We start from the raw sequence: 25708 nt of genomic DNA, 5'->3' as shown, positions 1-25708 counted from the left end.
ACATGGTATACAGCCAACTACAGGAAAACTTTTTTCCTTGTGGATATTTATGACATTCATTCTAACATGACATTTTAGTTAAATCTGACAGTTGTCACATTTTATTTGCAATTTGGCATGAAAACAAATCAATTCTGTTTATTGCATTTATAAAATGATATTTTCTTTGATCTGTATAGTCTTATAAATTGTACAGATTATATTCGTAGATATATTATATAATTAGTAAATAATTTTTTTTCGATTATAGCGCTATCTATTGACAACTAGAATAAATGTTATAAATGTCACCGACGAAATGTAACCACCGACTTGCGTTTTTTTCTGTCACATACAATTTAATGCGTTAAAAAGAAATCGAAAAACTGTGACGCACTGATAGATCCTCATGAGAAAAAGCATACTACATTATAACTGTATCAGCGAGGCCAACTCACTTTTGTATTTTATATCATCCGGGACTAATTTTACCTTTATGTTTGTAGCCAATCTGCCATTTACTAAGAAATCGGGGGTAAAGAAGGCTTCCTTATTTGTTTGGATGACGCTGCAAAGTGTTCCGGAAGAAACAATTATCAGTCCACATATTTTAGAGTTTTTGGAACAGACTTTAGAACCAATTCCTATAAAGACAATGTCAGACACTGGTAAGAAATGTTTTATTTAGTTATTTAAAATTCTTAGTTCTTTTATTTTTGCAAGATTTAAAAGCAAAGGTAATTTATGAACGAATATTGAAAGTGTATATGACTCTTGCCTTCAATTTAGTCCATTCTTTCACGGTTTTTGCTCTAAATTTTAAAGAACCGCTTGGTTTGACATGAAATTTGGCATACGTATAGCTTACATGTCAAAGAAAAAAAGTGATATTGTGCCGATGTGTGCTTTTGCCCTGGGGGTGACTTTCACCCCCTCTTGGGGGTGAAAAAATATATGTCCAAAATAAGTCCGGAAATGGGTGAACTGACTAATTTTAAGTAACTTTTGTTCTATAGAGCTTTTTCGCCAAGTCAACACTTTTCGAGTTATTTGCGAGTGAATATGTTCATTTTTCAACAAAATAACCACATTTTTGGACGGTTTTTCGCAAATAACTCAAAAAGTAAGTATTTTGTCGAAAAAAACGTTCTTAGCAAAAATATAGCACATAAAAAAGTAAAAAAAAATGGTGTACACGTTAGGTCTCTGGATCTCGTAGAACCAGAGTTATAGCAAATGAAAAATAGATTCATATTCACCAAATTTCAAATAGAATATTTCGACGTGAAATATCCGAAAAATTAAGCACTTTTTGGGGAAAACCTATTTTAACTTTTTTAAAGTGTTTAAAAAAAGCTTTATTTCTGTTTTTACAAAAAGTTTCTAGCATTAAATTTAAGCAAGTTACGCTCAAAATAAAGTTGGTCCCTTTTGTTTTTGCAAAAAAAAATCGGGAAGACCCCCTAATTAGCAACTTAATGAAATTAATCGTTACCGCTCCACAAATTATTTTACTTATGTTGTGTTTATATGATATGTAAGTTTGATCGAGTCAAAGTGCTTATTTTTGAAACAATTTGGTTTCAAAGTAAAATTTTTAAAAATAACTTAAAAATTGTTAGAGATACCAAAAAAAAACAAAAAAAGTCAGATTTGCTTTTCTGAATATCATGTATTTTTTTGTTTTTCTGTTAGACAAAAATTGATTAAGATTTGGTGTTTCTAAATTTGCATACATTCGTGATCAGTGACTCGTTCAACCCCTTTTAACTACAGCCCTTTCAATAATAAGGACTTTGAACCGATGAAACTTACAGATCATATAAACAATATATACACGAGTCAAGAAACTTGTGAAGTCGTAACGATTAAGTTCATTTAAGATACTAATTAGGGGGTGATTTTCTCGATTTTTTACCAAAACCAAACGGGACTAACTTTATTTTGAGCGTAACTTGTTTAATTTTGATGTTAGAAATTTTTTTTATAAAACAAAAATGAAGCTTTTTTTGAACACTTTAAATAAGTTGTAATGAATTTTCCCCGAAATGTGCTTAATTTTTGGTTATTTCACGTTAAAGTATTCCATTTGGAATTTGACGAATATGAACCTATTTTTCATTAGCTATAACTCTGCTTCTACTAAGTGTAGAGACGTGATATATACACCATTTTTTTAAATTTTTAACAGGCTATATTTTTGCTAAAAATGGTTTTTCGACAAAATACTTACTATTTGAGTTATTTACGAAAAACCGTCTAAAAGTGTGGTTATTTTGTTGAAAAAATGAACATATTCACTGTCAAATAACTCGAAAAGTACTGACTTAGTGAAAAAACTCTATAGAAGAAAAGTTACTTAAAATTAGCAAGTTTATCCATTTCCTGACTTTCTTTGGACGAATATTTTTTCACCCCCAAGAGGGGGTGAAAACCACCCCCAGGGCAAAAGCACATATCGGCACAATATCACTTTTTTTCTTTGACTTGTTAGCTATGTGTATGCCAAATTTCATGTCAATCCAAGCGGTTCTTTAAAATTTAGAGGTTTTGCAATATTTTACCGTTAAATAACGGACTAATTAGTACAGTAGAAAGATAGGCAAGGACATCCAAACATATAGGTCTGGATCCCCCGTATGAAAAAAAAGTTGATTAATAGCAAGCTGAAAATTTGTTAATAGCCTAAGGGTGTCTAGTCGGACAAACTTTGATATATAGGAATACTGGAACAGGGGAAGTTTTAATTGTGGAACAGGTTAAAAATTTGGAACTGTCAGACCACGAAAACGTCAAATGTATTTTGTCTGACAGAACTTCCAATTGATTTGTTACCCTTTCAGTAAACTCTCATGCAAAAATCAGGCTGCTATTTATCACCAAATGGGAATTATAATTAGTGGAACACGTAGAATATGTCAAATGACAGGAATTATGACAGGTGATAAATAGCAGTCTGATTTTTGCATAAGAGTTTAATGAAAGGGTAACAAATCAATTGGAAGTTCTGTCGGAAAAAATACATGTGAAGTTTTCGTGGTCTGGCCGTTCCAAATTTTTAATCTGTTCCACAATTAAAACTTCCCCTGTTCCAGTGTTCCCATATATCAAAGTTTGTCCGACTAAAGACCCTTAAGCTATTAACAAATTTTCAGCTTGCTATTAATCAACTTTTTTTTCATACGCGGGATCCAGACCTAATATCAACAACACCAGAAATCGTACAAAAAATATAGGATATCGTATTGGAAAATCATCGAGGGACTGAAAGAGATTTAGTAGAAGTTCTAGGAATCTCATTCGAATGCGACTCTCTCAGCAATATTTAGACCGTTTTCAGAAGGTTTTCAGAGGTTTGCAGAACAAAAAAAAATCCTTTTTCATCAGGACAATGCACGGCGTCATATGAGTATTTTGACAATGGCTAAAATCCATGAGTTCGAATAGTTCAAGCATCCACCGTATTCACCAGATTTGGTCCCTGCCGACTTATATATCGAGGGTTGAGAACAATAGGGTTCCAAGCGACATTTTGTACAAAATCGTTTTTTTTTTTAAGAATTCTATTTAATAAAGAATTCTGGATCGAATGATAGTTAAAAAACGTTGAATTGTTTCTAGATCGCGGTGTAATCAATGATGAAATAAGGTTTCAAGTACGTGAAATACTTTCAGGTTCGGGCAATAAGGTTCCAAGCGACAAGTACTTTAGAAAAATTAAGAATGTGTGTACTTTGTACCCACGTAAGAAGTTATACTTCTATTATATGATTTCAACGAAACAAATATACTTTTAGTGGCGTACCCAGGGGGGTTTATTTAGTGGCGTACCCAGGAAAATGTATTTAAAAATAAATATTCGTTTTATTTTGAAATTTATACCTTAATTTCACCAATTGCGCTAACAATTTTTGGAAAATTTTAAATTTTTTGCGAAATGTTTATCTTATAATTCCATAAGGTTTCAAGTATATAAGGCTTATAGTGCAATAAGGTTCCAAGTACACTGCAGACGTCAATAAATATGTTACAAAATTGCACATTAGAATCTTACTTATGAAATTATCTAGCGTGAGGCGTTATCACAATTTACCACACTGTAGTATAAAATAATTTTAAGATTTACAGTCCTTCAAATAACAAAGTTACGATAGTTTAAAATTAGAAAGGACCCCGCAGAAACCTTATGGGAAATGGCTCTGTCAAATGCTCTGAAACTTTGGGTTCTGGTAGTAATTGATGTGTAGAACAAAAGACTTAATGGGCCCATAGCTCCAAAAAATCATGGTCTTAAGATATAAGCCTCTGAAGTTATAGTTACAGTGAGGACGTTTGAGTTGGAATAAATCAGTCATTTTCTCGAAAATGGGCGACTCTGGAGATAAATTCCGAATCAGGTCGATTTTTATTGTCGAATTATAATTTTTTGGCATATATATCATACTAGTGACGTCATCCATTTGGGCGTGATGATGCAATCAATGATTTTTTTAAATGAGAATAGGGGTCGTGTGATAGCTCATTCGAAAGGTTATTCAATTCTCTATTCACTAATATAAACATTAACATAATTATTTATAGAGGGGCACAAAAAAATGTTTTTTAATTAAATTAATTGAGATAAAAAGAAGAATGTAATTTATTTAATGCAAAATACATTTTACTGCTGTCAGAAAACAGAAAAAAATGTTAATTTGAAAAATAAACATTGCTTTTCGCTTAAATTAAATGTTCAAACTACTAAGAGGCAGGTGGGTGGCAGCTTTAATATTGAATTTAAGCGAAAAACAATATTTATTTATCAAATAAACATTTTTTCCTGTTTTCGGACAACAGTAAAATGTATTTCGAATTAAATAAATTATATATACTTTCTTCATTTTGTCTCAATTAATTTAATTAAAAAAAAATGTTGGGTACCTTGTATAAGTAATTATGTTAATGTTTATATTAGTGAATAGAGAATTGAATAACCTTTCGAATGAGCTATCACACGACCCCTATTCCTATTCCTATTTAAAAAAATCATCGATTACGTCATCACGCCCAGATGGATGACGTCACTAGTATGATATATATGCAAAAAAATTATAATTTATAAATAAAAATCGTCCTGATTCGGAATTTATCTCCAGAGTCGCCCATTCTCGAGAAAATGACTGATTTATTCCAACTCAAACGTCCTCACTGTATACTTCAGAGGCTTATATCTTAAAACTATGATTTTTTGGAGCTACGCTCCCATTGAGTCTTTTGTTCTACACATCAAGGACTACCAGAACCCAAAGTTTCAGAGCATTTGACAGAGAGTCATTTCCCATAAGGTTTCTGCGGGGTCCTTTGTCTCTTGAAAAATTTATGAAATGGCGCTTGGAACCTAATTGTTCTCAGTCCTCCATATGTTACAATACATAAAAAAATTCATGCGTGGAACAAGCGTTTTTCATTAAATTATGAGGTCATAACAGCTCACATCGGGGATGGATCCTAAATTGGAATCTTGTTGGAATAAGTGTATTGATGTTCAGGTAGACTATACTGAATAATAAAGTATATTTGAAACTATAAAATTAGGTTGTTGTAATTGTGGTATATTGAAAGCCGTAAATATATTTTAATATTCTATATTTATTATTATTTTTAGATACATCTCTCTTAACTACAGAACAAGATTTAACTAATTACGGAAATTATGTTTACGCTAGTTTTCCAGTAGATGTAATAGTTTATTTCCACATGCAGCCTAGTACTTTTAGATTCAGTTGTTTACCAGTATCCAGAGTGGAGTGTCTGCTTCAACTACCATCACTAGATATTGTATTCAGTTCTAAAAGAGCTGAAGATGAGCTAATTTACAGGTAAGCACAACAATAAAACAAATTTCTTGTAGACTTATAAATAAACTGCTGTTGGTGAAGGATGAAGATGGGACGGTCCTCTCAATACTCGGCCGGAAAGTAACGGATCAGCGGTTAATAAGTACTTAATCGGACGGTTTGTCCCCAGATCAATTCTCCGTAGAACTACCTTTTTGTTACCGCAAGCGGCTTTTATATCATTCCGGCAATCCATCTCCTAGCCAGGGTTGGTACTTCGTTGGCCATGCGAATTGGATGCGCTACCGTTACACCTTTACTATAAGAAATCATAGAAGTAAAGTAGGTAGAAAGAAGTATTCGTTATATTGGGAATATGTTCATCATCCAACAATTAGTCGAACGGTTAGAAGATTCAGGGAAATTTGGTCACACGTCAGAAAACGTGGTCAAGATAAAGAAAAAGGCCACAACTTAAATTAATGAGCTGTTTCTCCGAAAATTGGATATTAAGAAATGGAAAATACGTGTAAAGATCTAAGCAATCAACTTACACCTATTTAAAATGTCAAATTGTTTTAACTTGTCAATAGATCGTAGATCAAGCAGTTTATGGTTCGCCAGTAATCAGGCATATTTGACTATCCATGACTGGAAGGAAATTTTGCTCACAGATGAAACCAGAGTAAGTCTAAAATCTCTAGACGAACGTGGCAGAGTCTGGTGAAGACCTGGAAAAAAGATTTGTGAGAGTACTGAACTCTTTGGAAGGTATCAAAAATATTTTGGCGAGGAATTTTTTTACATGTGCGCATAAAATTATTCCCCATTCTTCATGTCGTCAAGAGACTCAACTTTCTCCCAAGCTAGCATATTAACTTTTAAAATTTGATTAATTTTGATTGCTAATAAAGGGAATGTTAAAAATACTTTTGAAATCCTATTTTCACTTTTTTTTTTCGACAGCTCTTCAAATATTGGAAAAACTTCACAAATTCAAGTGTTTTTGTCGGTACAAATTAATTTTTAAACAAGAAAGCATCGCGGAGATGGGGTTTATTGAAGAAGAATTGGATTGTAAACTGTATTTTTTGCGATCAACCTTCTAGGCATGATAATACTTCAAACTACACCTTCCAGTTCATAGTGATGAAGTTTTTTATTGACTATTATTTTTGTAATAGAATCTTATTATGTTAGCTATTAACATTAATGAGTGTTTTTATATTTTTTCATTTCAGCGAATTTGGCGACGGTGCACCCAATACAGCCGCCACTGCTGTAGGAGGTTTAAGTGTAACTAGCTGCTTGTCCGATTTTTCCGTATACGTATTTCATCCATATGGTGGTAAAAAGTCAGCAATTAAAGAAGCTCAATGGTCACCATTGTCTGATAGCGAAAGAAAAGATTCATTGTCGGTAAACGTTGAGTTTGTCAAATTTCATTTATCACGATCGAGAATGTTAAATTTCAAGCAAGAACCGACAAAAGGGAAAGGAGTAGATCAAAGTAGAGCTGTTATCAGATTTTCAAGTAAGCTTTTACAAATATTTATATCTACTATGTATAAAACAACTCATTACAATGAAAAAGTTTTCCATCCCAATATCAAAATATAGCGAGAATGACGAATTATTGTCCAGGTCTTAAAGTTTTGGATTTCTCTTCAAAAGGAGAGTCCTCCTCCTCTTCTAAAGTTTTCTAAAGCATCCCTAAAAATTTATTAAGAATATAGATTAAAAAACTAGGTGACAAAATACAACCTTGTCGTACTCCAAGTTTGATGGATATACCCTTTTTACTACAAAAACACGCTTACTCTTTCAAGATATCGGACGTCAGAGTATTGCCAAATCATTAGAATATAAAATTGGAAAAAAATCCTTTGTAAAAGGTATAAAATTTTATTAAAATCCCTTAGAAGGGCTAGAACAAGAGTTGCCATTAAGTCATTGAAATGTAATCAACTCAATTTGAATCCCACGTGTTGGGAAATCTGTATACATTACCTTAGGGCATTATCCTGGTTGCCATGTGACCATCACAGGGCTTTTTATTGAATTATGCACTTTTAAGGCATCTATATGATATGTAAAGGGTTTTTACCCAGATATTTTTCTTTTGTGGCTCAGCTAGCACCCAGTTTATCGAACACTGATGATGATTTTTTATAAAAATCGAAAACGTTTTGTTGTGATGTAGCCCTTCTAAGGGATTTTAATAAAATTTTATACCTTTTACAAAGGATTTTTTTCCAATTTTGTGATTGATGGTATACAGCCAACTACAGGAAAACATTTTCTTTTCCTTGTGGATTTTATTGGAATATAACTTTTCATCATGGCCGTGTTTATTGTACAGTGAGAAGCTAGGCATTATTACTTGTCAGAAGTATTTTTCTTTGTTTTTGTTTACTGTGCAAATAATATCTACATATAATTTTTTATTCTAATTATGCCTTGTATTTGACAATCTTGTTTCATTCACCCCAATTATAGTAATATTTTCTTTTTTCATATCAGCATGTAAATTTCTCAGCTTACCAACTTCATCTAAAGTTATTACATTCCATGTAGCTCTTCTGTAGGGGGCTAAAGAACTTTTCATTTTCATCTTATGCTGGTGATATTTTGTTCACAGGGATTTCGCTGGCTAGCGACTTGGGAAGACCTGTCGTTTAATTGTGTATTGCTTGCAGATCTTTAGTTGCGCAGTCCATGATCTGTAATATTCGTTTTACCAATCGATGCCATGATGTCTTTACTATAGAGGATAATATTGCCTTTCCCGTTGCCTTCCCCATCGCAGTGTTTTAGCCGTATCAATCTAATATGGTAATTTTCGCCTAAAAGTGTCCATATTAAACTGTTTCATTTCTTCGGTACCACCCAGATTTGAGAGGCGTATAATAATATATGTATAATAATTATTTATCTTTTTTAGCTATTATTGATATCGGCTCAGCATCTTTCAAATATGACATGAGGAGACTTACAGAAATTTTAGCATTTCCAAAAGCGTGGTACCGACGGTCCATAGTGCGCCGAATGTTTTTAGGAGACTTAAGTTTGTCAACACCTTTCAACGAAGAGGATGATTCTTTTTCGTCACACAACGCTTCTCCGAATTTATCACGAGGACAAGAGAGGTAGTAAAACACTAAAAAAGGACACCGCACACATCTTATGGAAAATATAATGTCACTCAAATTCAATAAAATTTACATGAATAGATTGGTCTTGAAATTACAATCATTTCATATCATTGTGCCAACTCTGAATTTTAATTAATAAAGGCGTAAATTCTAATTAAAGTGTATCGAAATCACATTTTTGAAGTCCATAAAACTGTCGTTCATAAATACTATTAGTCTAGCGGCTATTGAACAGAGTTTACCCAGCGTGAAAGGAGCGGATTAGGGGAACTATATACTTTTGTACGCCTGGCCAAATTATACCTTATTATCTATAAGCCTCTGTCTTAATGGCGATTATTTCGGAATTTCGGAATCTGGCGATTCCGAAAATCTTTTTTCTTTCTCATTTTAATTCCCATTTGATTTTAGATTTATTTATATCAATTTACGCCGTCATCATTCAAAATTCAGAGTTAGCGCAATAATATGAAATAATTGTAATTTCGAGACCAATGTATTCATGTAAATTTTATTTCAGTTGAATGACATTATATTTTCTATAAGATGTGTGAGGTGTCCTTTTAAATAAAGGGAAAATTAGTTAAATTATTTATAATACTTATATATCTTTTGAAGGTCCAGCAAAACCGACAAATCGCCACATCTCAACACCAGTGATCGCCACAAGATGGGTTTGGATTCTGATCATGCGCACCATAAACTGAAGGACACAGGAAAAACTTTGAGTTCAGATTCGTATCCATCTGATACTCCTAACGTATTGGAGCATAAAAATTCTTCAGCTTGGGAGACTCTGGTACTATTTGCTGTCAATTTTAAGAAATTAAATGTTCACATGAATATGGGAAACGTCATGGGAAATGTTTCGTAAGTTATTGAATATATTTATTTAAAATAGCCCTCAAAGGGCCACATCTAAACCACAGAACGTTTTCGACCTACATAGATCGTCATCAGTGCTGATACCTAAAATAAGTATAACCATTTTAGTGAATATAAATGTTAAAATTAAAAGTTGACCAAGGTAAAAATCAAAATTTGGTTATACGTACAAGCAAATCACATGCTGAGCTACCAAAAATACATGGGTAAAAACCCTTTAAATGTTAACATAACATGTTATTACATTATTATTAAAGAATCCAAGTGATGGATAAAAATCCGTATAGATTTTTCCAGTCCCCACAAGGCACGTAGGCAGTCATAAGATGCCAAAGGTCATATACATACGGATTTTTATCCATCAATTGCATATACCAATGTAACTCTTAACATATTTTTCAACGAAAACTTTTCGTTTATAAATTCATAAAAGTGTGTGTGTTATTGCGTTGCCGCTCCTGAAATATCTAGAGGCCACCTAGCGATGGATTCCTATGTAGTCTTGTCTTCTGAATTAAAAAAATGGAAACGGCATTTCGCTATCTCTAACCATCTTCGAGATATCCGATCTCAAAGTCGTCATTGTGACGTCACAAGCCTCCTTTAAATTGTCATTTTCTTCCGACATAGAAACTTCAACTCTACTTTGTTTTCGTTTGACGCAACTAAACGTTAACATAAAATTGAAATGTCAGATAAACAAATTTTATTTATTTATACTTCATCTAATTTACTTACCGTTGCACGTCATCCGCGTCATAGCCCGTGACGTCACATGATTTCAACACGAAATATTTAGGCGGTAGGTGTGTTCGTTTTTAGAATCAGTTTGCCGAGTACATTGGCATTACAGCCACTAGACATATTTTATTATATACGCGTAGAAATAATATTTAAAGATTTCTATTAATGTTAACTTAAAGAAATACACAATAATATGTTTCATTTAATTTGGATAAATGGATTATAAAGCGTTTTTATGAAGCACATTTGTTCGGAATACACTGTAACTGTAATCGAACGAAGGTGATATTTTGGCATAAATTGGTAACATTTTTGTAAACATATTTGTTTATATTCTTTCCTATAAGTATTTGTTTTATTATATTTACTGTTTTTATTATTTACTTTAACGTAAGATTATAACTTAATTCTTGTTTTCTATTTCTAAAGTTTTTATTTATTTACATTGAATATTAATTTGTTTTGCTATATAATCCACTTCCGCAAAAATTATGTGATGCATTCGATTTAAAATGAATTCAAGAATTTTTTGTAATTGGGCAACAATGTCAACTTAGATCTCTAACGTAGATAATGACGTGCAACGGTAAGTAAATTATACGGACTGTATGTTAAATTACAGTTCACTATTTTCAAGGAAAACTGTTTATTTTGTATTTATTTATTTTTATTAGATATCAAATCTATATTATACGAGGTATGTCAAAAAATATGAAGTTCGATCAAAATAAAAGTATCTTTATTTTTCATAATATTGAAAAGTGTTATTATAAAAAGTTGTTTGGAGTTAAAAACTATGTTCTAATTTGCAATTACTTGTACATCCGTCTAAAGATAAAAAAAATATTTGAAAATTTTTCTCAAATTACGGATACCAATATCATTTTCATTCATAACTCTTTTATTATTAATTTTATGAAGAAAAGTTATTCTTCATAAAAAGATCTGCATGGTCTAAAACCTAAGATGAGGTATTATTTGAGGAATGTCAAAAAATATGAATTTCGCTCGAGAGTAGAGTACCTTTATACATAGTTCACAATATTTAAATTAGGATATAATTGCATATTAAAACATAGCATTTAATACTAAACAACTTTTCATAATAGAAATTTTCCATATTATGAATTTAAATACCTAAATAAACAAAGTTTTCGTTATGATAATGCTCGCATTTTCAGCTTGTTTTGATATTTAAATGGTTTTACCCATGTATTTTTGGTGGTTATCAGCATGTGATTTGCCTGTATAACCAAATTTTGCTTTTTACCTCTGTCAACTTTCAATCTTAACATTTGTATTCATTAAAATAATTATACTTTTTTTAGGTATCAGCACTGATGATGATCTATGTAGATTGAAAACGTTCTGTGATTTAGATGTGACCCTTTGAGGGTTTTTTTAAAATAAAATATAACTTTTATAAAAGATTTTTAAATATTTTTTTTGTAATTAATGTGGATTTTATTGTTATCTTTAAATGTTGATAAAATATCTACTATTTTTTTGTAGTTGGTTAACGAGAGAATTTAGAAGTGATGGCAGATTGAGTATAGGCTCGACGGGGCATAAGAACTTGTACATTGCGTTAGGTTTGGGAGGTTCTGGATTAGATGCTAAAGGTGGTATAGTTGGTGGAAACATTGAGATATCTCGAATAAATACCTATAGTAAGTATACTTTTTATTATATAAATACTAGTGTCATTGGTAAAATAAGGTTTCTCTATGCCGCTGAGAAAGAGTGCGACATTCTGGGAGAAATCTGGCAACACTGCCTTACACATCAACTCTCCCTCTCTGTTAACCCACCAGTTTCCCCTCGCTGTATTTCTCAGTGTCGGTCTAGCAGCCGTCTAGTAGTCTTCGAGATCATGGTGTCTACGAGATACCTTGTTCCAGTTGCCCACGGATATACATAGGACAGACAAACCGACGAATCCAAAACCGTATTTACGAACATTCCATATCTGTAAAACATTCCGACACTACTTCAGCCCTAGCTCAACATCATATTCAGACAGGTCACAAAATAGATTTCGAGAAAGCAAAAACCATCGCCCCTGTCCGCTCCTTAAAATCGAGAATTATCCGTGAAGCCATCGAAATTGAAAAACGCCCTGACAGCCTAAACACACGTGATGACGCTAAAAGACTGCCGGCAACATGGCGACCGTTACTTCAGCGACTCCCCGCGCCAATCGATCCCACTCAGGTCTCTCCCGCGCGTACTGAGAGTATAAAAGGAGCTACACAGACGAAGACAGGTCAAACCATCAACGATGGTTCATTCGCCATAGCCACATTCCTGGATGTGCAGAAGGCTTTCGATCAGGTCTGGCATGACGGACTTGTTCGGAAACTTCTGGACATCGGGCTACCATTGCAATTTACCAAAATTGTACACTCATACCTCCACAACCGAACTGTCAGAGTGAAAATAAGTGATCAAAAGTCCACCCCCTTCACTCCACAAGCTGGAGTCCCCCAGGGTTCAGTCCTAGCACCGCTGTTGTACATCATCTACAACAGCGATATCACTAACCAAAATATCCCAGGCACTCGGCTGTTTCTCTATGCAGACGACACGGCTCTGCTCACAACAACCTCTCGATACAACCCAAGACTCCTCTTCAGAAGAGCCCAGGCTCTGTTGGACGGTGTCGGCGAATGGTGTTGTAAGTGGAGAGTCACGCTGAACGCGAACAAAACAACAACAATTGTGTTTCGCGCCCCTTCTGTGTCACATAGAATCATAATTAATGAAGACGACCAATATCCTCTGAGACTGTTGGGAGAAAGGCTTGTTGTTAGTCCGACTGCGAACTATTTAGGAGTTCTGTTCACCAGGACTCTTAACTGGAACGCAGATCTAAAGGCAACTTTAGATAGGGTAAGGAACAGGGCCAGACTTCTCAACTCTCTCTCTGGACGAATTGGCAAGACACACAAGAAGACTCTCATTCACACTTACAAGACCTTTATTCGACCCGTCATGGAGTACAAATCTTGCCTCTACTCTCTTTGCGCTAGAGCAAAACAAGAGTGGTTGTTGGGCGCTGAACGTAGAATCTTGCGTAGATGTAACTATGAGCACTGGCGATATCCCTCAAACGAAATCCATAACATCTCGAACATCCCCAAAATCACCGAGAGAATAAACTCTCTGAACAGGAACTTCACAATCAAAGTAATCAACGGTCCCCCCTCCGACACACAAGAATCTCTCAAATGTTCCTGTTCATCTTCCGGCCACGTACTCCACCGAAAGCCCAAACGCAAAAAGATTCATTTACCGTCCGCTCTAATGCAAACATGCGTTGACGAACTCCCGGTGGAGTACGAAAACATCCTCGAGGCTACCCCGTTAGCCTACCGTACCCACCTTTAACATCTCCTCTTCCCTACCCCGAACAGGGAGAAGTTGGTTTTTTGCGGTTTCCCAACTTCATTGCACAATTATACCTGTTCGTCCCAAGAAAATAGCCGCAACTATTTTCTCCACTCGAACGCACACTGTCCACGCCGCGCTCAAAGCCACCTCCTGACCGCCGACGAGGGACGCAGGTTCGCCTGTCGTTGTACAATGGTTTCTAGGGAGACTGGTCGAGAGCAAAGCACGGACAGTACACGTAAATGTCTATGGAACCAACAACAATCCATCAAACTTTCTTCTCTGTTGACTTCTTAGCCTTCTGGACACCACCGTCCGGCATAACCCAGGATCCAAAAACACCAGGACACGGCGCTTGCCCCAGTGTGTTTTTCGGACTGTTTGCTTTTGCTGCCAACACTATACATTCACTACAAACCCTGAAGAGGACAAAATCCTAAACGGGGACAATCATTGATCGCATTTCCACATAGCATTATATCTATACACGCAAATCAAACAATGATAGTAGTAGCGAAGACAGATCGTCACTCGACACTGAGGAGTAGGCAGATTGAGACCTCAGTGCCGCTTGACCGTTCTCCTAGAGAACAAGACACTATTGGTACGTCACGAGTGAGGGGAGTAGGCAGATTGAGACCCAGAACTCGAACGGATCCATACCCCTCTTGATAATGGCTCCAAAAAGGTTGCCGAAACGTCGAGTTTTAAATTCTCAACGCAGTTCTTCCCGAGAATTTAGTAATTTTCATTTGAAAAATTTCCTTCCATTGGTATTCTGTTTTTTGTATTGTTGAGCGTCATTCTCACTAATTTAACCAGCTTTTCTGAAATACCTAAGGATCTCATTACTTCATATAGCATATATCGGTCTACTGAGTCGTAAGCCTGTTTAAAGTCAATGAACAACATGTGTAATCCCAAATTTTGTTCGTAGCTGTTGTTCTGTATTAGTTTGAATAAACATATTTGATCTGTTGTTGATCTTCCTGGTCTAAAACCTCCTTGATATTCTCCAATGATCTTGTTTACCTCCTTTTGTAATTTATTTCGGATGCCTTTTGTAAGTATTTTATAGGCCACTTCTAATAGCGATATTCCTCCATAATTTACGCAATTTGTTTCATCACCTTTTTTGTAGATTGGACAGATGAGTGCATTGTTCCATTGTTGCGGCATTTCCTGTTTTTGCCAGACTGTTAATATTAGTCGGAAATTTTTTTCTTGCAGCTTTTCTCCTCCTGCTTTAAAAATTTCTGCCGGGATTCCGCTTTCTCCTGCGCCTTTGTTATTTTTTGCTTCTTGTAGTGTTGGTCTCTTCCCGTTTTTGTTCTGTGTTATCCTGTTGATGTTGTTTTATTTCCTGGGGTTCTGCTTGTTTATTTGCATTTAATAGTTCTTCAAAATACTCCGCCCATCTGTTCAATTTTTCTGTAGTTTCTCCTAAAAGCACACCGTCTTTATGGTATGTTAAACAGTAAATGGTTAAGTTCAATTAGTTACCACTATAAACAGCCCGGATTAACCGATAATAGTATAAAAGGCCCGGTTTCAGGTACAATTTATTTTAGGCTTTATTATGGGAGTACCGTCTAGTCAGTGTTAATTGCAAAAGACCAACTCTGTCTACCTCGGTGGCTTATCGCTCCGGGTGGGTCTTACCAATGGGCCAGGTCAGATAAATTTAATAATATTTACGACCGCACTAATTGAACTCAAACCATTTACTGTTGAACAAACCATACCTCTACAGTAACTTGTTTTACTCTTTGCCGTTCCTCGGGATTTTTTTACTTCTTGGTAGAAATGATACCAACGTCACATGATACCAACACGAAATATTTAAATCGTAGGTCTATTACTTTTTAGAATCGTTTAGCTGAGTACACTGGAATTACAGCCACTAGACATATTTTATTATATACGCGTAGAAATAATATTGGAAGATTTCTATTAACGTAAATTTAAAGAAACATACCCTAACCTAACTTGTTTCATTTAATTTGTCTACCTATTGATGTAATAGTAAGAAAAGCTAGCAAAACAATAATACAAGATGTAAGATTATATTTTTATAGACAAGCAGAATATGCAAAACAATTTAATATTCAAACACTATATCATAATAGGCTACAGAATATGCCACAGATGATGACAATTTTGCAGCTTATTAACCTAAACTTAAAACTCCCAATATATTTTTTATTATTATTATTATTTATTTTCAGTTTACATCAGAGAAGAAGCGAATGTAGAACCAGATCACAAAGTATGCTTACGGCTACACGCTCTTGAGTTAAGGCTAGATTATATGGCAACGTCGGTGCTAATGTGCAGAGTTAGTGATTTAAATGTCAATCTAAGAGACGAATGGAAATTGAACAAGGTTAACACGTCAAGAGATTCTTTCATGCCCACCAGAAGACCCGCAAACATCTTCATGCACGGAGTACTTGGTTGGGATCAACTGCAAATGATTATTTCCAAATCTACAACTGCCGATCTGCTCAAAATGTTTAACAAACTAGAAGAATTCTTTTCCCAGCAGTTTAACAGCAGCAAAAGAGCATTTAGTAGTTTTGCTGGATCCGGAAGACCTTCGAGAGTAACTCCACAAAAAAATCGAGAATCGTCAGTACCTCCCCAACTTCCTGCAGCTCCAACTACGGATGCCAGACACCACAGGCATTGGCAGAAAGTCTTGGCACACGTAGCAGGACTTCAATTGAAAACTATGCCTCTTCCTTTGCCTTCATTTGGCACTGTTCTCGGTGGTACAATGGAGTTACAAGGAAATAACATTTCGTTGGCTTGCTTCCATGGAATTAATTTCAAAAGCAAGTCGTGGGCTTTGTTCAGTTTGAAAGAGCCTTGTATCAATTTCAATACAGAGAGCCAAGAGATTCCTGCAAATGTATCTCCAGGTATATAATCACTCCTAATATTGTTTTGAATAAACTAATATAATTTCAATTTTAGATGAGATCCCTAAGCAAGATGTGCATGTGGTGCAAACATTGACGTGCAGTTTGGGCTTAAGCACATATAAAACACATTTGTCAATGGCTACAGTGTGCAAAGTTTCAAGAACTGTCATATTTCCTCCCCAGTTTAAAAGTTTACAAGAATGGTTCCATTATACGTTTTCCAACAGTCAAATAGATGGTAAGATAGCCGTTCTATAGGTATAGGTTATCCTTTTCACGATTCTAACAGATTAGGTTTGATTTGTATTTAGCACTTTATTGTGGTATATTATATAAAAACAGCATTTATATATTTTATTTATATACTATTACATTTCTTTGGACGGTAAGGCTGTTCTAATAAGCTAAAACTCATATCAAATTGCACAAGATGAATTTGTCCATATTTTCTTTTCTCTTCACAATAGTTGTTTTTTTTTCACCAGATATTCTACACTTCTCCATTTTTTTCTATCTGCTATTGCTTTCCTCCAATTTTTATTCTTAATTCGCTCATTCTTTCTTGGGTCCTTCCATTTAGTTCGAGGTTTTTCCGTTTTTCTCTTCCATAACTAGGAATCCGCTTAGTGGTACCTCCTAGCATCGCATCTCACGTCTTCTTTTAGCCCGGCCGCACATCAAAGAAACATGAAACGTAAATTACGTTTCATGGAAATAAAACACTGCTAAACAAATATATATCCGGCCATTTATGAGACTCTCCGAAAATAAAAATGTGTCATGAGCATGAATCACACTCGTTTCATTAGTAGGCGGACTGTGAGATTTTTTTAGCGGTGTTTTCTTTTCATGAAACATGTTTTTCGTTTCATGTTTCATGTTTTTCGTTTCATGTTTCTTTGTTGTGCGGCTTGGCTTATATGCCCGTATATTTTTATTCTAATGGATTTAATAAATCTTACTATATTTTCTTTACCCATTATTTTATCCAGGACTTCATTTTCTGTGTGTTTCTTATATGGCGATTAGATCAATATCATTTTATTTTAATAATATGTATGTACAGAATTTATCATTTTGCTCTGTTTATGCCTTCTATAAGTCGGCAAACTCGTACACTGGGTCCGAATTCTTTTGTCAGTTGGTTCTTAGAAGGTCGGAATATTAATCCTAGAAAGATAATCATATTGTGATGTACATAAACGATAATCATGCGTAAAATTGACGCATGCCAATATTTCGAGGTTTATACATTAATAATTATAATAAACTGTACGTTATTATATAGTTACACACATATACAAATAATAAATAATAAAAATATTTTATTTATATTATATTTATGTATTTATTAAAAAAAAATCAAGAACTAAACTTCTATTATAAATTCACAAAATTTGGGAACAATATTTTTTACTATAATAATGACATTTTGTATTATAAAATAAATAATAAGCATGTATTATATATAATAGAAACATACAGTTACATAAAAATAATGTAATTATTATATAAATCAAAATCTTAAGTCACGTAAAAGGTAATCATGCATAGTTTTGTCATTATATTTCAAAATGGGTGACACTTACCTTAGCAACAGCTACGTTACCTGGAAGCTCCTAGGGAAATGTCCAGCCGCCGATCTAGGGGAGGGTCAACGGGGCCATGAACACTAAATATACACAACAATCACGACAAATTTTATCCTTAGGCAAGCCGCACACCAAAGAAACATGAAACGTAAAACATGTTTCATGAAAATAAAACACTGCTAAACAAATCTCAAAGTCCGCGTACCAATGAAACGAGTGTGATTCATGCTCATGACACATTTTTATTTTCGAAGAGTTTCATAAATGGCCGGACGTATATTTGTTTAGCAGTGTTTTATTTCCATGAAACGTAATTTACGTTTCATGTTTCTTTGATGTGCCTTTGAGTAAGAGTCGTATGGCTAAATCTGGACAATATAATATATGCGGTAAGTCTGCCCCCCGCCCCTATTATGAATTTCTAGATCCTCGCCTGGAAGTGTCAGAAACGCTCAGCGACGGATTCGTGCTATTTAGAAAGAGAGAGCATTACTTTCAAAATGCATGCGTCAATTTTATGCAGACTATCTTTCTAGGGTTAACTATCATACATTCTTTCGATATTTGTTCTCATTGTTCATATCCTTCGTCAAAGTGTAGCAATGTTTATGTAATTATACTCGGTGCAGAGTTCATAATTATAGGGGTTTATATGGGTAAACTGCTGATGCTTTAGTGGAATAGATTCTTAGCATCGCCCTATGGGATGGATATGCCTCGGGTCCACAGGTTACTTTAATCGTTATCGACACTCATTTCATTTTCCTGGTTAGAGGTCGCTAAAGGCATACGTTGGTAGAATATTTCAATATATTTTCCAACCAGTCGGTGCGTTTTGATTCAGTTCAATCTTATTGCAAAGCCTCTGATAACGGGTAAACCTAGAAACAAGTGTAAGAGGATGGTAAGAGACTCGAATTGAATCAAAACGAAATCGTCTATTCTTATTTGGTTTTATGTAATTCTTTTCCTTCCTCCTTAAGTAATTCTTTGGTTACAAATGTTATTTCTTCTTGTACAGGTTCCATTACTTCTACTGTATTTTTATCGTTCTCTTCCTCGGAAAACAGTTACTCCAAAAGTAAAAATTTATATAATTATATGGTAGTGAAAAGATTATTTATTTCTTGTGAATAATCGGTAAAGCAACTCTTTATTAGCGTATACATATAACTTTCAATCAACATATTATACAACATACTTATCATGAATTAGCTTAGTTATTTTTATTTTGTGTTGACAGAAGTCGACAGGTTTCCTTCGTTGGAAAAAGAAAAAATGGACGGTTCGATGGAGCGAGCAAGAGGAGCTACTTCTTCTCCCAAGTTGGCAGATCACAATCATACCAGAGAGGTTATTTTTGCTCTTCCCAGCTTACAGTTTCATCTTAAAACTGAACATTTGCAAACTGCTGACATTCCGGATATTTTAGGTAATGTATCTCTTATTTCAACCAATAAAAAAAGATAAATTTACTATAGGTTTGTTCCAACCCGTCACAAAAACCGTTCTTGAACGGTTACGAGTATGCACAGTAACGAAAAATGTGGTACTGCGCATAAATATTCGTTATTGCGCATGCGCGTAACGATTCAAGAACGGTTTTGTATCGAGTTGGAACAAACCTAATGTATAGTCATTTATTTCGGCCCCCCGGACAAGAAGATTCTAACACCTATGTAAAATTATATTTTATTCCTATTTTTTCTGGCTGTGTGGGAAAAAGAACGTAAGATTATTTTTTTATCTATTCTTTGTGAGTCTAACCCTTTGTGAGTCTTGGCCTGCTTAACAATGTTCTCCCATTCTGCCCTGTCGGATATTTTCCTTCGCCACTACCTGATGTTCATTGTGTTAAGATTCCTCTCTACGTCGTCGTCTATCCATCTTTTACGGGGCCTTCTTCTTGTTCTATTTCCTTCTGGCTTCCATCTCTGGTTTACTTTTATAACTCGATTATCTGGCATTCTTTCTAGGTGACCAAGCCAGTTTAGTCTTTGTGACTTTACAAATCTAACAATATCTACGCTCTACATTAGTTCATCCAGCTACCATCTATTAGATATTAGATTATTATTTTATCTCAACGTTTCGCTATACTTGTACAGTTGAGTCCGCGAATCTTTACCCGTGCGTCATCATTTAAAGCATGCGAAATAAGTCGATGATAAGTCGGAAATTGAAATTTACTAAACGCAACAGCAAGTGACAGTAAGTGACTTGCTGTTGGGTTTAGTAAATTTCAATTTCCGACCTATCATCGACTTATTTCGTATGCTTTAAATGATGACGCACGGGTAAAGATTCCCGGACTCAACTGTATGTATCTTCTTTAGGAGCTAGATGCTTTCTGGCTTCTGTCGGACACAGAGTAGGGTTCCATGTTTGGAAAAACAAGTATCTTTTCTCTTGGCAGTATTCTGCTGCCACAGAATGTGAGAAAAGACCAGATCTAATACATTGTTGATACTCCTGGATCGGGGTTTTGAAGGACCAGTCAGTTTCGCTGTATACATTGGTATTACATAGATATGAAAACAAAATAACACAGAACCTTCTAAGAACTTTTGCTTCAAATTTATGGAATTTATGAATATGAAATGGAAGTATGATTAGGAGGTAAATCATGTAAACACCGTTAGTCCAGGGTAATAAGGTTTTTCCCTTGACACTCGAGCAGCCAGGGTACTGAAGCGTTTTTTCGACAGGTAATACCTATAAGAGCAAATTGTAACTATTTGCTGCGTAGAATCTGGCGGCCATTTTTATTTATAAACAATTAAGTGTCAAAAAATGGCATTTTCCCTTTTTTTTCAAATCAATGGAAAACAGTGAAGCTTATGGTGTTTTCAGTACAAATATCTTTGAGATTATGGAAAAATCTTTAAAATGACGTATTACAAAGTTTGATATACTCATTTATTGTTAATATAATTGCGAAAAAAGGTCGGAATTGCAAAAAAAAATAATTTCGCAATATCAATTGTAAAAATTAGTGTACAGCTTTGAAATTTTTGTCATATAAGGGTTCTTTGGTGCTCAATATGTGATAAAAATTTCAAAGCGATTCATGAAATTGTTTAAATTTTATTCAAATTGTTTATCCCAGAGAGCATTTTTTTTTGCAATAACATAAGTCAGAAAAAGATGACGTTAGAACCATTCCACAGGTGTCAAATGAAAGAGCATGAGCTATATTTTCAACTTGGTTTAAAAAAAGCGAATAAAAAATGCATTTATTAGTAATAAATAATTATGCAAAAGTATCGTAAATCTTTCCTTATAAACTTTTTATTTTGTTATATAAGAAATTATATATATTTATTACAATTTTTTATCAATTATGATATAAATAACATTACTTGGTAGTTGTGCACTTAAAACAGGGTAAAAAAGTTATTTTTTTTGGAAAAAGTTATCCAAAAAGTTTATAAGGAAAGATTTACGATACTTTTGCATAATTATTTATTACTAATAAATGCATTTTTTATTCGCTTTTTTTTAAGCAAGTTGAAAATATAGCTCATTCTCTTTCATTTGACACCTGTAGAATGGTTTTAACGTCATGTTTTTCTGACTTATGGTATTGCAAAAAAAAATGCTCTCTGGGATAAACAATTTAAATAAAATTTAAACAATTGAATGAATCGCTTTGAAATTTTTATCACATATTAAGCACCAAAGAACTTTCATTTGACAAAAATTTCAAATTTGTACACTAATTTTTACAATAGTTATTGCGAAAATAGTTTTTTTTGCAATTCCGACTTTTTTCGCAATTATATTAACAGTAAATAAGTATATCAAACTTTGTAATATGTCATTTTAAAGCCTTTTCCATAATCTCAAAGATATTTGTACTAAAAAAATCATAAGTTTCACTGTTTTCCATTGATTTGAAAAAACAGGGAAAAATGCCATTTTTTGACAGTTAATTGTTTTTAAATAAAAATGGCCGACAGATCCTACGCAGGAAATAGTTACAATTTATTCCTATAGGTATTACTTGTCGAAAAAACGCTTCAGTACCCTGGCTGCTGAAGTGTCACGAACAGGGTATATTTTTGTCTTATTACCCTGGCCTACGTCTAAACTTTGTTTAATTTGGAATGGCGTAGAAGTTATTTTCTGAAAAAAGGTACTGGCATGATAATAGTAATCGATTCTTGTATTTTTAGGTGATAAACCAATGGTCGACTGCAGTTTTATAACGGAATTTGAAGATCATATTTTTGTAACTGTTGACGCTGAAGCATTTTTCTTTTTGCACGATTTAATAACTTCGTATGTTAAAGAGAAAGAACGGGTGGTAAGTGGCATTCTTAACGTTAGTACCTAATATGTAAGTTAGACATGAGTATTAGTTTTTTAATGTGAATGTATGGGAAATTTGATATGGATAGGTTGAATCCAATATTTTGAAATCTAGATTGATGCTTATTGGGGAATTACAAATTGTCTACAATTTCTGTCTACATTGAAGAAAGAAGCATATACAAGAACCGGTTTATCAAAAAACAATGAAAAACTACGATACTCGATTTTAACGAAAAATCACTTCGTCTTCCTACGGCTATTTCTTCTGTTATTTCAGCTGTGTTTTAGTTTGGCTTTATATCCCTCATAGAAAAGTTTAATAAAGTTTATGACTTATAGCGTTAGCCCTTATAATCTTAGGGTTTTACACATAAGGCCTTTTTAAAGTCAATAAAGCTTACATCTTTATTCCATTTATGTGTTTGTTTCAAGATAATTCTAAGGATGCCAGTGTGATCAATTGTGAACCATTTGCCACGGAAGCCAGCTTCGTTACTTATCAGTTTCTTATCTAGTTCCGGCTTCACTCTTTCCAATATGAATTTGGTCAACACTTTGGATGTGGCACTTAGCAGTGTTATTGCATACCAATTATTGCATCTACTCAGGTTTCCTTTTTTTTTGTATTTTTATTATCAATCACCCTTCCACTTCTTTGGTAATTCTTCGTCAGCCCATATCGTATTCAAAAGTTCATGTAACATTTATATTGATTACTCATTATACGATTTTTTTAAGTCAATGGGTATATTGTCAATTCCTGCAGTTTTCCATTTTTTAGAAGTTTTAGTGTGTTTCCAATTTCTTCCATTGTAATTTCTCTAATATTCACTTGTAGCTCTGCTGATTCTACTTCATTTTCTTATAAGTTGTGTTATTTAATATTTAGCATATATTTTTTCGAAGTATGCCGTCCATCTTTCTATTAATTACTTACTTATTCCTCTTCACTCCATGAGGATCATAGGGCGTCAACTGTCTGCCTCCATTCTGCCCTATCCTTTGCACTGATCTTTATTTCTGCCCAGGTTTTCCTCATAGCATTAATTTCTTTCTCGACACTTCTTTTCCACGTTTCTACGGGTTTACCTGGTCTTTTCTTTCCATGTGGTGTGTGTATTCTAGGGCTTGCCTCGATATGTCTGTACCAGGTCTCCTTAGTATGTGCCCCATCCAACTCCATTTCCTTTTTTTGCATATTGTCTTAGATATAGGTTCCTTGTTAGTTCTTGTTCATAACTCTTGGTTTGATATGCAGTTTGGCCAGTAAATGTTAAGAATCCATCTTTCTATTATCTATTTTTTATTTTGTATTCTGTTTCCTTGTTTATCCTTTTCTTCTCGTATATATCTTTGTTATTTTCCTTTTAGGTTCATTTGATTGTATATTGTGTTCGTAGGTCTTTGTCTTGCGCTGCTTTCTCTGATATACATATTTAGCACCTCATTTATATCTATAGCTTCTTTATCTTTTCTGGCTTGTTTATACTTCTGCGCTTTTTTGCACTGTATTTTCTTGCAATCATTTTTTTTTCGTTTAACGTGTACAAATTCAGTAATTTTGATGATCTGACTGTATCTACTTACTATTCTTATAACGACGTGTTTTTTAGCTACTTTTAGTAATTTTTTATTGTCATTTTAGATTCTAAATATTATGTATTAAATTTGCCTTTTGTATTTTTAGCTGGGTGGTGTAGATAGACGTTCCGCCATCGACCAAGAAAAGCCAAAATCTCTAAGTGAAACACCAAAGAAAGGTTCTATCGATGTAGACATTTTCGCTAAAGACTGGCGTAACTACAATTGTAAAACGTGGCATCTGGAACCAACAGTGCGACTGCTAAGTGTAGCCGGAAAATACATAGAACCTTATGGCATCGATTACATTCTACAAAAATTGGGATTTTCCCACGCAAGAACTACGATTCCAAAGTGGATGCAAAGAGGTTTTATGGATCCGCTGGATGCAATATTAGCTGGCTTAACCTTGAGGATGGTGCAAGTAGTAAAAGGAGACGGAAATAAAGAAAAAGAAAAGGAAAAAGTTGCAATTGAAGGGAAAAAGTGATAATTGTTTGTAGAGTCAAGAGGCAGTTTTACTGTAGTTATCGTTATATAATATAGATTAGCTTCAAGCTATATATTTGTGATATTTTGGGGTTGAGTATATCAATGGTAAAATGAAGGGAAGACATGTTGGCATTTTTATAAAAAATGTAACTTTATTATTTACTAGTTTATTGTATACTATTGTGTTCCAGTTATATATTATTTATATCATACTTATGGTACCTACTGTTAAAATAGGGTTGTTTTTTGTATTTATTTTATTGACTGAAATATGTATTATGATTAATAGATAAATAAAGCATCTATCTAGTAGGTCATGCCTTTCTATTGAAACCGTTATGGAACTATATTTCCTTAGTAGTATCTCCGATGTGAGAACACGACGTGGACGAGGAGCATGCTGTGAATCAGACCATCTTTTATTACAAACCAAATTTAGATGCAGAGTTAACAGGGAAAGAAACGAAAGACAACAAAGTACAAACAAACTGGACCTGGAAAAACTGAAGATCCAGGAATGTAAAGAGAAGTTCGAACAAGAAGTCGCAAATGAGTTAAGGACGCTAGAACTGCACTCCATAGAGGGCAAATGGAGTAATATCAAAACAGCAGTACTGGCAGCAGCAGCGTCCACCCTGAGAAACAAGAAAAAGGAGAGCAGAGGAGCATGGTTTGATGACGAGTGCAGACAAGCAATAGAGGAAAGAAATGAAGCACACAAAATGTACATAACAAGAAGAACAGGGGAAAGACGAACATTATTTGAACTCGCAAGACGGAAAGCAGACAATATATGTAGAAAGAAAAAGAGAGCCTATGAAAATAGA

At 34.1% G+C, this 25708-nt stretch overlaps 1 protein-coding gene across 10 annotated transcripts in view; it reads left to right on the top strand.

The window, feature by feature from the left end:
* Nucleotides 1–25193, top strand: part of LOC114332935 (transmembrane protein KIAA1109 homolog) — a 168874-nt gene extending 143681 nt beyond the window's left edge. For all 10 annotated transcript variants that reach the window (XM_028282734.2, XM_028282733.2, XM_028282737.2 and 7 more), the window contains 11 exons: nt 486–647; nt 5624–5837; nt 7037–7329; nt 8740–8944; nt 9569–9820; nt 12092–12249; nt 16201–16896; nt 16952–17137; nt 19735–19923; nt 22670–22800; nt 24496–25193. In XM_028282734.2, coding sequence (XP_028138535.2) covers nt 486–647; nt 5624–5837; nt 7037–7329; nt 8740–8944; nt 9569–9820; nt 12092–12249; nt 16201–16896; nt 16952–17137; nt 19735–19923; nt 22670–22800; nt 24496–24879 — 2870 coding nt within the window. In that variant the 3' untranslated portion in view covers nt 24880–25193. The remainder of the gene's footprint in view (nt 1–485; nt 648–5623; nt 5838–7036; nt 7330–8739; nt 8945–9568; nt 9821–12091; nt 12250–16200; nt 16897–16951; nt 17138–19734; nt 19924–22669; nt 22801–24495) is intronic.
* Nucleotides 25194–25708: the final 515 nt, after the last annotated feature.

This window comes from Diabrotica virgifera, chromosome 2 (assembly GCF_917563875.1).
Source record: "Diabrotica virgifera virgifera chromosome 2, PGI_DIABVI_V3a".
In the NCBI taxonomy this organism is placed as follows: Eukaryota; Metazoa; Arthropoda; class Insecta; order Coleoptera; family Chrysomelidae; genus Diabrotica; species Diabrotica virgifera.
Note: the sequence above shows the minus strand (reverse complement) of the source record. Positions and strands in the feature narration are given on the sequence as shown.